Genomic DNA, 15,277 nt, shown 5'->3' with positions numbered 1-15,277 from the left:
AATTTTTAGAATACAATTTTTATAGTACAATCTTAAAGAGGACAGTTCTTTACAGACAGCAAATCATTAACCATGTCACGTGGTTTCTATATGATTTGAGTTTACTTTGTGTTATATCAGTAAGCCCTTTAATTTCCTTGGATTGCAAGTCTTGTAAAGGCATGGATGGGAAACCCATGAATATGGAAATCTGCAGTTTTTGAAGTGAAAAAAGCTCTATCCATGGCCAGTATTAAGGTAACTGCATTTTAAAATAGAATTTTAAACATGTAGTGAGAGCTGAAGCCTTGCTAATCCAATTTTATTGTTTCAGCTTTATCACAAAATGATTCTGTATTACAAAATGATTTAGTATGTTAGTTTTTAGAGGGGCTTAAATTTTTGTTGACTGACAGTTTACTCTTCCTTCTCCTGTCATGTTAGATCTCATGTGTTTAATAAGATTGGGGAAAATTTAATTCTGATTGACACAGGACACCCTCTCCTGTGGCACTTAATTGAACCCCACCTGGTAGTGAGACCATGGTGCTCTTTGGAGTGCTATCATGCATAAAATGAAGGGCTATTAAAGGCTTGGATCTTTAACAGTGATTTCATGTGCACCTGTGAGCAGGTGTTGGTGCTTGGATTTGGAATTAAGACAATGGACATTTGTGATTACAGATTTGTGAGTCTTGAGAAGAATTTTTTTAGGTTGCCATGAGCAAAATATAAACCTTATTCCAAGAGCTGTTCCAAGGCTCTTTCAGGCCTGGAATCCTTATTCAAAATAATTGTGAGATGGTGAGCAAGCTGACATGCTTGACAATGTGTGGCTCTTCATTTATCTCAGCTAACCTGATGGCTTCAAATAGCACCAAGATGTCCAGACAGGTCTGCAGCCTGCTGACATGACAGTAATTTGTGTGGTAGGCTTGGCAGGAGTAGAAATCCTCTGGCTCACAGCTACTCTTCATGCTCTTATTTCAGAGGAGTTTGCCTGTAAAATTTCCTTTCTCATATTCCTCTTTGTGAAGTACTTACGTAAGAAAAGGATAGGGAGGCTATAAAGAGGGAGGAATCCTGTTACTTTTTTTACTCATTTCAGGTGCAAGATTAGAGGCTACTCCTTGCCTTACTTGAATGTCTGGTACAGTATTAGTCATTAAATGTGAACCTTGGTAACTTGCCTAATTTGGCCATAAATTGTCTTCCAAAGAACTTTCTATTTGAATCCAGGTATTGACTAAGTAGTTGCTGTTGTGCTTCCTGTAACAGTAAAATAGTGAACTTGCTTGTTTTGTTTAATGTTTGTTTTTGTTTTTAATCTGTTCTAAAAATTGTAGATACAGCTTGACAAAGATGGTATTCAAGTTGCAGAATGACATGTTGTTATATAGAGTAAATATGTTTCCTTTGGATTTTCTTGAATGAACCCTGGTAATAAACCCTTAAGTTGGTTCATACACAAATTTTCAGACATAAAAAATTCAGAGTCACAAACCAATTGGGATTGGAAATGACCTCTGAAGATTGTCTAATCCAAACCCCCTGCTGAAGCAGGTTCACCTGTAACAGGTTGCACAGGATTGCATCCAGGCAGGTTTTGACTATCTCCAGAGAAGGAGACTCCACAACCACTGGGTAGCCTGTTCTAGTGCTCTGTCACCCTCAAAGTAAAGTTTTTCTCACGTTCAGATGGAACTCCCTGTGTTTCAGTTTGTGTCCACTGCCCATTGTCCCATTGCTGGGCATCACTGAAAAGAGTCTAGCCCTATGTTCTTGACATCTGGCCTTAAGATATTTGTGTTCATTGACAAGATCCCCTCTCAGTCTCTTCTCCAGCTTGAACAGAATCGGCTCCCTCAGCCTGTCCTCCTGAGAGAGATGTTCCAGTCTCCCAAACATGTTTGTAACCCTCTGCCAGACCCTCTCCAGTTGTTCCTTGTCTTTATTGAACTGGGGATCTCAGAACTGGACACAGTACCACAGACGCAGCCTCACCAGGGCAGACTAGAGGGGGAGAATAACCGCCCTTGACCTGCTGGCCACGCAGTTCATAGAGCACCCCACAATGCCATTTGCCTTCTTGGCCACACTGAGACATTGCTGGCTCATGGTTAACTTTTCTTTCTGTGTTTGTAAACACAGAGTTCAGTTTATGCTGGACTTTGTACTGAAGTCCCCTTCCCAGAATCTTACTGTGAATTTGATATAATTTACGTGATTTGCAAGAGATTCATGGTATTTTATTGGAGAGAATAGGAAGGAACAGCAAAAGGATTCCAACTATCCTAGCTTCAAGATCGCCTGCTCTTTGTGACCTCTTCTGGGCCAGGACATGAAACTTAAGTAGGAGATAGAATGAGAGGCTAGAAATAGCTAAGGCCTAGATCCAAAAAATAATCCATACACTCAGCACCTTTTCAGGCTGTTATGTTCCCACTTGTCTTCATTAGGAAATTAAGAACTTAAGTTCTCTTTTTTGGGTTTGTACCTAGGTCACAGTGAAGATGAACGCAGTCAACCCAAATAAAGAACAGTCATTACCTTTGTTTATGGGTTATTAACCAATTCTCTCATTTCATTCCTCTGTAGCAGTGTGCCTGAATTCACAAAATCCAAAGGGACCTGCCTCCACATGCCCTTTCCCTGCTCCAAGTTCCCTGGTGCAGCTGTTCCCCATGTATTGTCTGCAGCTGTTTGGCACTGGCACCAGCCCAGTCTTGGCATGTCCTGCATCCCATCCTTTGCATTTGCTGCCAGCAGCTTTTTCCTAAGGTATGTAAATGAAGTGACAGGACTTTGTAATTTCAACTTTACAGCTTTGCAGAGGTGAATGAGAAAAAAAATGTACTGCCTTATAGCATTTCTGATTCACCTGCCAAATACCACAAATCTATAGAGGAAAGACATGTAAGGACTACCCAAGAGGTGACAAGAATCCTTGCAGTGTTGGGCAATGAAAAATGTAGTCATAGCTACAAATTAATTATATTTGCAGTGAGCTATGTGGTTAAATCATCCATGTGTAGCTACACATAGCTTAGAAAACATTTCTCAAAGAGGTATGGAGTGATCTAGGTCTGGCTCCTTACAAGCCTCTTTAATAGGAGAGCTGCAATACTATTTAGCCCTTTACTACTGCATGTGGAAAACCAAACAGGAATGATAAAAACACTGGATGTATTCACACAAATGCAATAACACAGTTGGAAACTGCCAAATGTTGTTTATTATGATACCATGGTGTGTGCTCAAGACAAAAGTTTTCTCAACATTTTGTGCTGTGCACAGTAAAGAAGAAGAGTTCAGAAATGATGAAATTTCTAGGAAGGAATCAATCTTTTTTTCCATAAGCTGCTTTTAAAAACTTGCTTGTTTCTTAGTGTTTTGCAGCTCTTAGGAATTATCTCAACAGCTGCCTGAGTGGAGAGTCACTGTTTGAGAGAGTGGGTGTCCTCAGCAAGCTCAGAAATGCAGCTCTCTTGGTATCTCAGCACATTCTGCATTTTGTACTTGCCTGTTCAAATGATCATGAGAATTGCTGTAGGATATTTTAAATGATGAAGATATTGTTACTGCTAATCTTCCTTTTTTCCTTCTTCTTTTTAGGAATCAGTAATGAAGAACGATCCCATCAATTAAAAAGAAAATTTACATTTATCTTTTCTATAATAGATGTGTTTTAAAAGTTAATTTAATATTTAAATCGAGAGCATGGAGAAATGCAAGTCTCTTTGCCATAATAAAAATGGATAACCCAATTTTCCTTTGTATGAAGCAATATGAGCAGGTGGTATTCTCAGGAAAAAGACTCCATTGTAGGAAAGCATTTAGATTCCTATACATTAAGTGAGGAGAGAATGACAACAGCGGCAGTTTCACACACGAAATTTACTAAGCAGAATTTCTTTTTTTTAGTTGGTGGAATGGTAGTTTATGTAGTTGATATTGTCATGGACTTCTGGGTAGCTAGTAGATATTTCTGTCAAGGACAATATTCTTGGAGTATATTGATACTCTGTTTTAGAGGTCTTTCATCAATTATAACTCAGATATTTAGTTATGAGTGGTTTAAAAACGACTGGGAAGGTACTGATGCTGGGAAGCTGAAACTGGTTTTTCTAGTTCATCTCTTTCATTGTGGGATTTTTATAAGGTAAGCACATTTAAACAGCTAACATTTAAAAATTAAACATTTAACAATTAGAAATCATGGTGCTTTAGGATGGTTATTAAGAAGTGCTTAGTATGGCTTCAGGGACAAGACCAATTCTGGTCTTAACAATTAGTACTCTATGAAAACAAATGAATTTTTGTCTGGTTATGTCAGTGATATATTTTGTCAGGTTTTGATGGACATGTAGTTCTTCTTCCATATACCTGTAAGTAATGATTTTTGTCATTCACAACCCTACTCTTTTTGATTAATTAGCCATTTGATGAGGCATAGCTAATAAAAATGATTGCTTTGTAATGTACTACTGTCACAACTGATAAATATGAGTTTTCAAAGTAATGTTAAGTACACTAAACATCTGAGACAGCTGAGGAAGTAATGTTTGAACCTGAGTGTCTATTCATATGTAGGAAACACACCAAGATTCAGAAAATAAATGAATAGCTGAATAGTTAGTAAGGATACTTGCAGCAGTCTTCCCACAGGGACTGACTTAATGGTGATGGGAAACTTTGTTTACTTAGTGGATTACCTGAACTCTAAAACAATCCACAAAACTCTTGGATTTGCCTGAACTCATACCCTTTCCAATGAATATCTCTTACCATGAATTTCTATGATTTGGAATCTTCTTTCTCAGAATTAGCTCCATATTTCCTGAGTAGCTTATTATTTAGTACACATCATTTTGTCCTTTGACAGTGTTGTCAACTTGGTCACTTGTTCTTTATTGTAGTAATGATATTTTCTCCAGTGCTTCTACTTGTGCTTGGAAAATTTCCAAGAAGTTATGTATGAGTTACAAAGTTCTTTCAGCCACTCCTCAGAATTCAGCAGTGTGGTAATGCATACTGTAAAGTATAAGCTGATAACAGCAAGCTGGCATCTGTGCTTGTATCTTTGTGGTTAATTGTTATATACTTTTATTATATGTATTTTCCTTAGGTGTATCAGGGTACAACTTCCTCCTGTTCTCCCTCTTAGTCATCTGATTTATGCAGTTAATTTAGGCAATGAGTCTCTCAGGTTTATCTGTGCAGTAAATGGATAAAAATAGATTCTGTCAAGTCAGGTCACACTTGTTAACGTGAGATTCTCCAGAAGGCCACTTGGGGCAGAAACCCATATTCTTCATTCAAAGAGGAAAATGAGGGCCTAACCAGTAAATAAGATTTGGTCAGTGAATTCTGGATGCTTGAAATTATAAGATGTGAATAAACCTTTTCAAATTTCCTTCCCTCCTTCCCTCCTTCCCTCCTTCCCTCCTTCCCTCCTTCCCTCCTTCCCTCCTTCCCTCCTTCCCTCCTTCCCTCCTTCCCTCCTTCCCTCCTTCCCTCCTTCCCTCCTTCCCTCCTTCCCTCCTTCCCTCCTTCCCTCCTTCCCTCCTTCCCTCCTTCCCTCCTTCCCTCCTTCCCTCCTTCCCTCCTTCCCTCCTTCCCTCCTTCCCTCCTTCCCTCCCCTTCTTTAGTTTCTTTTATTGGAAAGAGTGCATACCTGCAATTATATTTCATATGAAAGAGTATGCTCTACAAGGAGAGAAAATTTAGTTAAAAATGTACATATTAACTAAGCTGACTAAAATTATATTCAGCCTGACCCATCTAAATGGCTCACACAGGTGTTTATAGAATTGAGAATAGTCTTGACACAACAGACTACATTAAGACAATAACACAGTCAAGGAATGTGGGAAAATGGGACATATCCTTAGGCCATCATATGAATTTTGGATCTGTCTGATGTGTAGCAGTGTGCTTCATCAGCCAAGGATACACCTGTGGGAGGCTAAACATTAGCAGTGCATAACCTTTGCTGTCAGAATAGAAGGTCACATAGGCAGCAGCCGCTGTATACTGGCAGCGGCTGTTTGCCTCTTGATGCTTAAAGGTAGCTCAGAATGCGCTGCAACTCTGAATAGAAGCAGATGAAAAAGATTTTTTTGCATATTTGGACAAATTAATCCTAGATCAGTGAGGCATTAGAGTAAATATGAGTGCTTTGCTGGACCTGGGGTTATTTCATTACATATTTCTAAAAGGCAGTGAGAAAAATCCAGAGCAAACAGAGGTAATGGGGTGCAGGGTGGGCCCTGTTCTGAAGCAGTACCAACTACACCTGTGGGAGATGCATTCTGGAAAAGGAACTCCTCTGCTTAGTGACAGAGCTCTGGGAGGAGGTGAGTAGGTTGAGGAATATCAGGGATAGAGAGAGAGACACACAGAGACTGCTGGAATCACACCTTGCCTTTCCTGAGACAGCCCCACAGGCAGGCAGGATGCTGTATGTGGATGATTCCCTATCCACCCTTCACCTGGCTGAGCACAGTGACTTAAGGCTAGGGGGCAACAAGTTCCTGCCAAGTGCAGCAGGTATGTCTCCCTTGTGACTACCCCACCTTCACACCTGCTCTTGCAGGCTCTACAAGTGGAACTGAGCAATAACAAGGATGTTGGGTCATCTGGCTTGGAGAGCTCACTGAAGTTGTTACCCTACACCCTGTGTCAAAATCTTACTGCTCTCTACAAAAGAAAGGTTGTCATCAGGTGGGGGTCAGTCTCTTCTCTCAAGTAGCAAGTGACAGGATGAGAGGAAATGGCCCCAACTTATATTGGGAAAGTTTGGATTGGATATTAAGAAAATTTTCTTCACTGAAAGGGTTGACAAGCATAGGAACAGGTGCCCATGGAAGTGGTTTGAGTCTCCATCTCTGGAGATATTTAAAAGATGTGGAGATGTGGCACTTAGGGACATGGTTTAATGGTGGACTTGATGGTGCTAGAGCAGTGGTTGTTCTCAATGATATTAAAGATCTTTTCCAAACTAAATGATTCTGTGATTCTATGTGTTTGATCACATTTTCTTAATATAAATTTACTGACCCAAGTATTGACTTAGTTACATCAGTTTCATAGGTTTGATTCAAGTATTTTGATGCTTAGAAGGTGAAATTTAACATGCAGCAGAGAGTAATTTTCCTTTGATAAGAATTTTCACAGTGCTGAAAGCTGTGACTACATACCAGAATTTAGACAGGGCAATCATTATTGCCTAGCCACTCACACCCTGCCTATATGAATTTCTAAATGGCACCCAAATATTTATCAGTGTAGTTTGATGAGATGGGATGTGTAGTATGAAGCTGGGATTCAGAGGGGAACCATGTGATATGGAAACATTGGCAAGGCAGCTTGCTTGTCACATGTGAAGGCTGTGAAGCAACAAAACCCTGTCAGCCCTGTGAATCCCCAGCCAGAGACAAAACCTTCCTAATTTTACAGGATCAAACTTCATCACTTGTGAAGTTATGATGAACGTGTAGGAACAACTCAAGAACAAAGAGACAGTGGAGCTGTGTTTCCATGAGTGTTTATAACAAGTAGGAGCCCTGTGATCTGTGTTCTCCACAAAACAACAAAGGCAGAAACCCTTTTTTTTTAACTCCTGTCAAAGTGAATGATATTTAAAAACATTGGTAATTCTTTACCATTCACATATGACAATTCCAGTTGTAAAGAAATTGTAGGTTTTTTACTCTCTTGGCTTCCACATAGCTTACTACTTTGAAATAATGAAAAAAATATTCTCTTTAATGAATTTATAGGGAGAAAAAGTAAATGGTCAACCTGCATTTGTCTGTGTTATTGACATAACCATTTCACATTCCATTTAGGATGTACCTCTACCTAAAATACATAACTAATCCAATACTTTTCATTAATGTATTTTTATTACAATTTTAGTATCTTTTTAAAAGACTTTTTACAGTTTATGAATATTGAAGCATGGAACTTCTATAGCAATAGATATATTATAGGAAAATAGATTACAGGAGTTTAGCTACAATAGTTTCAAAGCAGGTACAGGGTTTAACTGAGCTGTGGGCATGCTAAAGGAGAAAATTTAAACCTGACATCTTTTAGTATGGACTGAACTTTGCCCTAGGCTAGCACTATAGCTCAGCACTTGGTCTAAAAGTTGGCTATGAGCCTTTCCTACTACATATGAAAGGGACAGATGAGAATGAGAATGTAAGTACAAAATACTCTTAAAATATGAAAATTTGTCACAGTGTCACATAAGAGTATTTATAGTTTATAGTAAGTCACATAAGCGTGTGGAGCTCAGAGGACACCACCCTGCTTCATACATAATCAAAGAGCAGTAGAAGTATTTGTACTTCACTAGAAAAAAAATAATGTATTCTGTAAAGTGTTCAAAATCAGAAGTGGACTATCCAAAACCGCTACAACTAGTGACAAATACATAGCATACCATCTTATAGCAATATAAACCTAATATACAATGTTCAGAAGGATTGCACTTTGAAAACTGATGAGTGATTTCAGGTGTGCTTCCAGCTGAAGTATTCCTTTTAGGACATGTCTTGCCTTGCATATCACCTGCCATCTTGGCTATGAGTTCTGCAGCTTGAAATTTGTGTAACTGTTTCCACTTCTTGCTTGGACAAACACAGGCTCTGGTGATTGAGTCCATGGACAACTAACAGATCAGCCTACCCAATTGTTTTTTTCTTGAAAACATTGCAAACTTTCCAGATTTTTACAACTCAGATTCAAGAACCAGATGTTCTGGAGTACTAATTTTTTTATAAAAAGAAATATAGCGTTAGATGCCTTGCCAAACAGTTCAGTTCTTTGCTTATGAGTGATTATTCAGGGAACAATAAGATAAATACACAAAACAAGAAAAATAAGAATTAGTTTCTTTTGTGAGTAAATAATGGATCTAGAGCCAGCTCGTGGACTGAGTGGCAGGGATGCAGTCTATGAATTGCTGCAAGGAAAAAAGCAAAGGCCCATCCCCTGAGGCTCTTGAGCAGTAACAAAGTTCCTCCACATATACTCCTATTGTTGCTTCCATGTTGCAATTCTCACTTGCATGGTCAACATGCCTTAACATACCAGGGAATAAGTCATGAATCCTCTAGCATGCCCTTAACCCAGGAACTGACAATCCTGGCTGTCTTGCTTGTAGCTGTGGAAGAGACTCCTACACTGCCTTCCCTGTGGTCAAAGGGTTTGGTCTTTAAAGGTGGTAAAGGTGTTAAACTTTTAGCCTCTAAAGGAGCAAGGGATTCTTCCCAGCTCCCTTAGCAAGGAGAAGAGTACTGTGCTCCAGTGTTCCATTGGGATGAGATGAACCTGTGAGATCTGGTTGTCTAATGATCTGCTGCCCTCTGTTCTCTCCATATGGTAAATGCAACAGCGCAGGTTTCATCAGGTCTGTGGTGTGTGTGATCCTGTGGATGGCCAGGGAATTAGAAAGCTGCACTTTAGCATGAATCTTGAAGTTATCTCAGTTCGTTCTATCTATCTCAGGCAAGTTAAGGCATAGGACCTTGCCTTTCTCAGCCTGTGTATTAGCAGTCTTGTACAACTGTCTAAGGTAACCAAGTGTTGGCCTGTGGTGTTCTGCTTAATCTCTTAAGAAAATAGATCCAAATAAATGATGCAACTGTCATACTTTATTTACTAAATCAGTTTTCCTTTTGATAACCTCTTTGTAAGGCTTTAAAAATTGGCTGAACAGCAGTGAGTTTTCTTTAAAAGGGACTACTTATGCTGTTCTTGCCTGCTGGTTATAGTCAAAATAGGTTCATTGAAGAAGAATGTTAGAAGCTCAAAACATCTGGGAACTAAAGAGACAGAAATAGGCTTGGAAGTGATGTCTGAAGGCTGCTATGATCAAAATCCTGTTTATGGACAAACACATGGATTTATATACCCATAAAACCAAGAACTTAGTATAAGTGAAATGTTAACAGTTGATTCCAAGAATCATTATTAGTCTAGATCTATTTATTACAGAAAAAGAAAGAATACTTCTATGCATAAAAATCATCACTACTACTACTACTACTACTACTACAGTTAAAATTGCTACACACATTTTTTCATTCCTATCCCTTTTTCAAGCCATCTCTTATCAACCAATGCATGTGCTTTTCTACACTGTATCCTATCCATGTCTCAGGACTTCTGCTATCATAGATTTCTCTATCCTACATCATCATGTATGCAATAAATATCTCATTTGATGCATATCTGCCTGTTACTGTTACCTATAAAAAACTATGAGTATGGCACAAAAATTAAAAAAAAAGGTAAAACAAATCATCTACCTGGTCAATTGGAAGAAATCACCAATTTTTCTGCAGAAACCCCAAGCTAAACCAAGTAATACAAAGTCACAGGTCAAGAAAATTTCAGAGCAGGCCTGGCAAGCCTCAGTTCTGAGGCCTTGCACGGCTCACACCTTGCAATGACAGTCTACTGCAGTGCTGCAGAGGTAAAGACAGTCTACAATCTGCCCGATCAGTGTTAATGACCACTTGAAGTCAAGTTTCCAGAAGAAGAGAGAAAACATTGATTTGCTTCAAGGCAGCATTTACAGGCATACTAAGGAGGATACTTCCTTCTGCTTTCATTTCGTATTCCAAAAGAGCTTTTATTTGCTGCTGAACAGTTCACTGGAAAGAAGTCTTTAGCTGTGAAACCCACTTCTGCAATTACAGACAAAATGCTTCCTACCGTTCTTAACTTTCAAAGCAGTAATGCAATGAGTCAGGTCACTCAGCAGGACTGTGTGGTTCTGTATGTGAGTCCATTAGAGGCAGCAGAAATACTATAATTTCCAGCATCTGGAGTTCTGGTCCTACATCAAATTATAGGCACCATCCTGTTTTCTCAAACTCAGATGTAAAGATTACCATATACATCAGCTAGTTCATCCATTAATTATCAAAAGATATTTTGATTCAAACTTAAGTGTTCTTTCCCCTCTCACACTTCCAATCCTGAAGCAAAGCTCTTGAAAATGAGAATAAGAGTTCAGTTTATCTCCAAGCAAAGCATTAGGGATATCCCAAACAGAATAGGTTCTTTACAACACAGAATGTACACCACTTATAACTGACTAATTCCATGCATCTTTGCATTTACTGCTCTTTAAAAAAAAGTGTCAATTTAGGCTTAATTAAAAATAAACCAAAACTATCTAAAAGTCATTCAGGTGGACTCTTTTGCCAAGGCAAATTGTTCCTTCATGTAAAACCACTGAGATTGTTAACAGAATCGTTCAACCCAGGAATCCAGGTGTCTTTAAAACCATTTTCTGAAATATAAGTCTTCTGATTATTTAGATTGTAGTAAGTTTTTTTAAAAGTCTGTTTTATGTTTGCAATTCATTGGGTATTATACTTGGGGCTTATGGATCTATATTCTCCTTACATAGACATGGATGTTCACAGCTGGATATTCATTAATACTCTGAAAAGGATACAAAGAAAGTGAATTAATGTCTCAGAGAGACTAAGGAGAGATGCTAAGTGAATTTTCAGAAATTCAATAATTTAAAGAAATAAGAACCTAACTAAATAAAGCTTGTAATCTCGATTAAGACAAGTCTCATTCCATTTTATTAGTTTCCTTATTGCATGGTATTGCTGAGCTTAAATGATTCTATATCTCTCATATCAGACAGATAACAGACAAAATTTTTCTTGAGTAGAAGATGGAAAAAGTTGTTGTAATGCCATATCATTTTATTGAGTTGGTCTTCTAAAAAGTGCTGTCTAATCAAGTGTCCTTTTTAAAACAGGTATTGGTTTGCTCTGAAATATGGCTGTCAAGTTTCATTTAAACAAAGAAGTAGCAGAAGTGCATCTGAAGCAGACTCTTCCAGCTTCATTCAAAAACAAGCTATTGATGCAGTGACTGATATTAACATGCTCAGGGTGTTCAAGACTTTTCTTGAGACCACACCACAACTTTTTATTCAGATTTACATCCTCATGGAACATGGCAAAACTCATTTCTATCAATGTAAGTCTGTCTTTTTTCCTTCTGTTGCAAATTGAGTATCTTAGATAAAAATATAAATCATGATAACTGGATAACATTTTAAACATGTCTTGGAAAACATACATTCTACTGTATGATTACTCTGCATTTAATTAAAATTCTGTCTAGTAGATGGTCCATTCTGCTAAATCAATGGGAGGGAAGATTTCACTATAAAAATGAAAAGTCATCTATAAATACTGTACATCATAAATATAAAAAGTCATAATATCTAATAGAAACATAATGATGCATCACTTGAAAACAAGCTCTTAAATGCACTTAGTATATAATTTGCAGATCAGTTTGATATGTGTGCTTTTGCTCACAGTTTCCTTTAAAACTGCTAGCTAGGCATTTGAAAATCAGTAAGATAATTAAAGCAGCCCTATGAGCTGTCACTACCATTACCCATGTTACAGGTGAGGGACAGAGTCAAAACTAAATCTAAGGATATGTCACTATTGTAGAATGCAATATGGTGAAGAGATACTGGTTCAGCTCATGGAAGCAAGACAGCAGCTGTACCATTTCCAGCTCTAAAACTAGCAGAGTTATTGGCAGGACATTGACTTATTCAGGGTTGGAATTTATCTAACCAATTGGGTTTTTGATGTCTAGTGTCCTTTCAAAGCCCATAGAGTCAAAATTTACTCATGGAAAAGGATCAGGCAAATCTCATCTTGGATATGACCATGTGAAGGATCAAGTCTTACTCATAGATTTCTACATTTTAGACACAGCTGACTCGTATTGGTTTTAAGCTTAAATTTTTATGGTCTGTTTGCAAAACTTTGGGAATTTCTAAGTCACCTGTGTATGGAGATGGCAAATATGACATGCAACTTAGGCAAGGCCATTAAGGGCTAGGGGCTGGGCAGGATTACATAAGCACACCAAACAGCACCAGATGCCTAGATTTAAGTAATTAAAGTGAGCCTTAAAATTAGGGTGACTTGCTTTGGAACAGAGAGTAATATAAAACTGGGATAAAGGAAGTGTTAGGAAAGCATGGCATTTTTTAAAACTTCATTCAGAAATCATAGTGTAAAATACATATATTTTTCTCTGATTTAATATTTTTCCTTGTGTTTTGTTTAGATGCTGCCATTATGATGTCTTTTTGTGGCATCTCCTTATCAATGGTTGATTATCAGATATCTCTACGAAAATCTCTGCCTGACAAAGATGAATTTCATGTGGTTTCCAAGTTCATGTATCTCTTCTATAAGTTGCTTACCATCACTTCTTGGATACTCAGTATTTCATTGATCACTCTACTAAGTGTCAGAATTTCTGTAATTCTGCTGATATTTCTTTGGATCTGTGGCTTCACTTGGACTTTGAAACAGCATACAACATTTTGCAAGTCTAAGAAGATGGAATATCTGTACAGAACTGTAGTTGGAATCATTCTGATTTTTTCATTTTTTAACATAAAGGGGAGAAGAACAAAAGTTTGCATTTCTATTTATTATGCTGCTCACACTGTAGTGACTCTAGGTATTTTGTTTGTATATATGTTCTGGAAACCTTCCATTATGAAAGAATTATGTTTTACAATTGTAAGCATCTTAACTATTTTGAGTCTGGTGTTAGGTATCCTTTTTCTTACTGTTTATTACAGCCATCTTCATCCCACTACTTATTGGAGACCTCAGGCATGTTCAGATGAAGTTGACAGAGTGGCGGGGCAAAAAGATAGAGTTAAAACTAGTAGATTTCAGAATTTCTTAATGCAATGAACATTACAGGCATGTTTTTTTCTGTTGTTTTGTTTTGATTTGGTTATTTTTGTAGCCTTAAAAGCAAATTCTTGCTGGACAATGTGTTTCTTCATTGTTACTTGTGTGTCATCACTGTGGAGTACATAGTGGACCAGAGTTGTTGGCTTTGAAAAACTATTTGTTTTCCACAATACAAAGACTGTAACATGAACATATATGTGCTGGTGAAAGTTACCTTTGACAAAGAAACAATTTAATCTGTTCATCCAACACAATTCACTGTTTTAACTTTTTAGCAATGCAAATGTAACGTAGGAAAAGCTTATAGTAAATTAAATTAAATCTAACATTAAACCCACATTCTATTAACTTATGTTTATTCTGTTAAAAACAAGGTGGTTTTTTTTTTGTTTGCGTGTGGGTTTTTTTGTTTGTTTGTTTTGTTTTTTTTTTCTCTTTCCTTGTTGGAAGGAAAGAAGAGTGCATTTAAAATAACTGAGGGCAGTGATCAGTTTTCTGTTTCTCCCCATCACTGTAAGAGCTGAAGTCTTTCATGTTAACACATTGTACTGCCTTCTCCTTGAACATCCACTGAAGAAAAATACCTTTGATTTATGGCTTAATCACTGTCTTGCCACAAGGAAATTTGGGGAGATATTTTCAAGCATTTTGAACATCTAGGTGTTTTAATTACTTCTTTTTTTTTTTTTGTTCTGTTAATCTTTAACACAGTCTTCTGTATTTAGGGGTGATGCCAGCTAGTTCTGGCTTATAATAGCAACCTGAGTGATTTATGGATGGCAACAGGAGTCTTGCATACAAATGAAGAACTATTTTCCATGATGCTTTCTTCTCCTTTGGGCTCTAAGATGTAACACTTCAAATGCTGATTTCCACTGAAATATGAAGCTATGCAGGGCAGGCAGTGATGTAATGTCTTGTGTCTTTATCACTGGAGAAAAGAGGAGCAAGTGTTCTGATAACTTGCACTCACTGGGGCTGGCAAAAGATAGAACTAACTCATCCATCAAGAATTTTTGGTAGAAGGCAGAGTGAAGTTAGAAAACATTTCAGTTTTGTGGTCAAATGCTAAATCAACAACAATGAAATAAGATTGATAGCCATAGTTTTTTCAGAAATCAAATCTAAGGGGGAGTATTTCAGAGCTGCTGTGTTTTAAATCTGTATTATGAAAACTTGGGGCTCTTTCTCTGCCTTCCTTTCTCCTTCCATTAAGTCACATTTGCAGTTAGATTGGCCACAGGTAAAGGTAAGAAACTAGGTTTGAGAAAAGAGGCTGTAGATAAGAAAAACGGATAAACTTTGCCAGGAACCAAATCTGTTAATATTATTTATTGAAAGCAAACTTCTGTAAAACTCTGGGGGAAGGGCTGATGCTTTGGTTGATAATTAGGGTGCTTAAGAGCTATGTCTTATGTCTTTTGTGCCAAGTTAATGGACTGCAGACTGCTTTTTTCTTGTTACTCTTCCAGCCTTACCAGAGCTTGGGGGACGTTTCTAAGTGT

The 15,277-nt window shown here is 37.7% G+C and overlaps 1 protein-coding gene across 2 annotated transcripts; it reads left to right on the top strand.

The window, feature by feature from the left end:
* Positions 1–2,750: 2,750 nt before the first annotated feature.
* XKR9 (XK related 9) lies at positions 2,751–13,958 on the top strand. 2 transcript variants are annotated; one of them, XM_088062266.1, is made up of 3 exons: positions 2,751–2,760; positions 11,783–12,006; positions 13,126–13,958. In XM_088062266.1, the coding sequence occupies exons 2-3, from the start codon at positions 11,910–11,912 to the stop codon at positions 13,767–13,769; spliced, it is 741 nt and encodes a 246-aa protein (XP_087918392.1). In that variant the 5' UTR covers positions 2,751–2,760; positions 11,783–11,909; the 3' UTR covers positions 13,770–13,958. The 2 variants fall into 2 exon arrangements, with proteins under 2 accessions (XP_087918392.1, XP_005517158.2); XM_005517101.3 differs by lacking the exon at positions 2,751–2,760 and adding an exon at positions 3,768–4,141.
* The last annotated feature ends 1,319 nt before the right edge of the window (positions 13,959–15,277 follow it).

Source organism: Pseudopodoces humilis, chromosome 1, assembly GCF_049639895.1.
Source record: "Pseudopodoces humilis isolate 2021_Gansu_Grassland_sample_001 chromosome 1, ASM4963989v1, whole genome shotgun sequence".
Classification (NCBI taxonomy): Eukaryota; Metazoa; Chordata; class Aves; order Passeriformes; family Paridae; genus Pseudopodoces; species Pseudopodoces humilis.
The sequence above is the reverse complement of the archived record's forward strand: the minus strand, read 5'-3'. Positions and strand labels throughout refer to the sequence as shown.

What these genes read in the sequence shown, in the direction of transcription:
- XKR9 (XM_005517101.3), top strand. Translation starts at nt 3,768, where the DNA reads ATGAGCAGGTGGTATTCTCAGGAAAAAGACTCCATTGTAGGAAAGCAT. An exon ending in CATTGTGGGATTTTTATAAG is followed by an intron (nt 4,142 to 11,782) that starts GTAAGCACATTT and finishes TTTTTAAAACAG; the next exon opens with GTATTGGTTTGCTCTGAAAT. An exon ending in CAAAACTCATTTCTATCAAT is followed by an intron (nt 12,007 to 13,125) that starts GTAAGTCTGTCT and finishes TGTTTTGTTTAG; the next exon opens with ATGCTGCCATTATGATGTCT.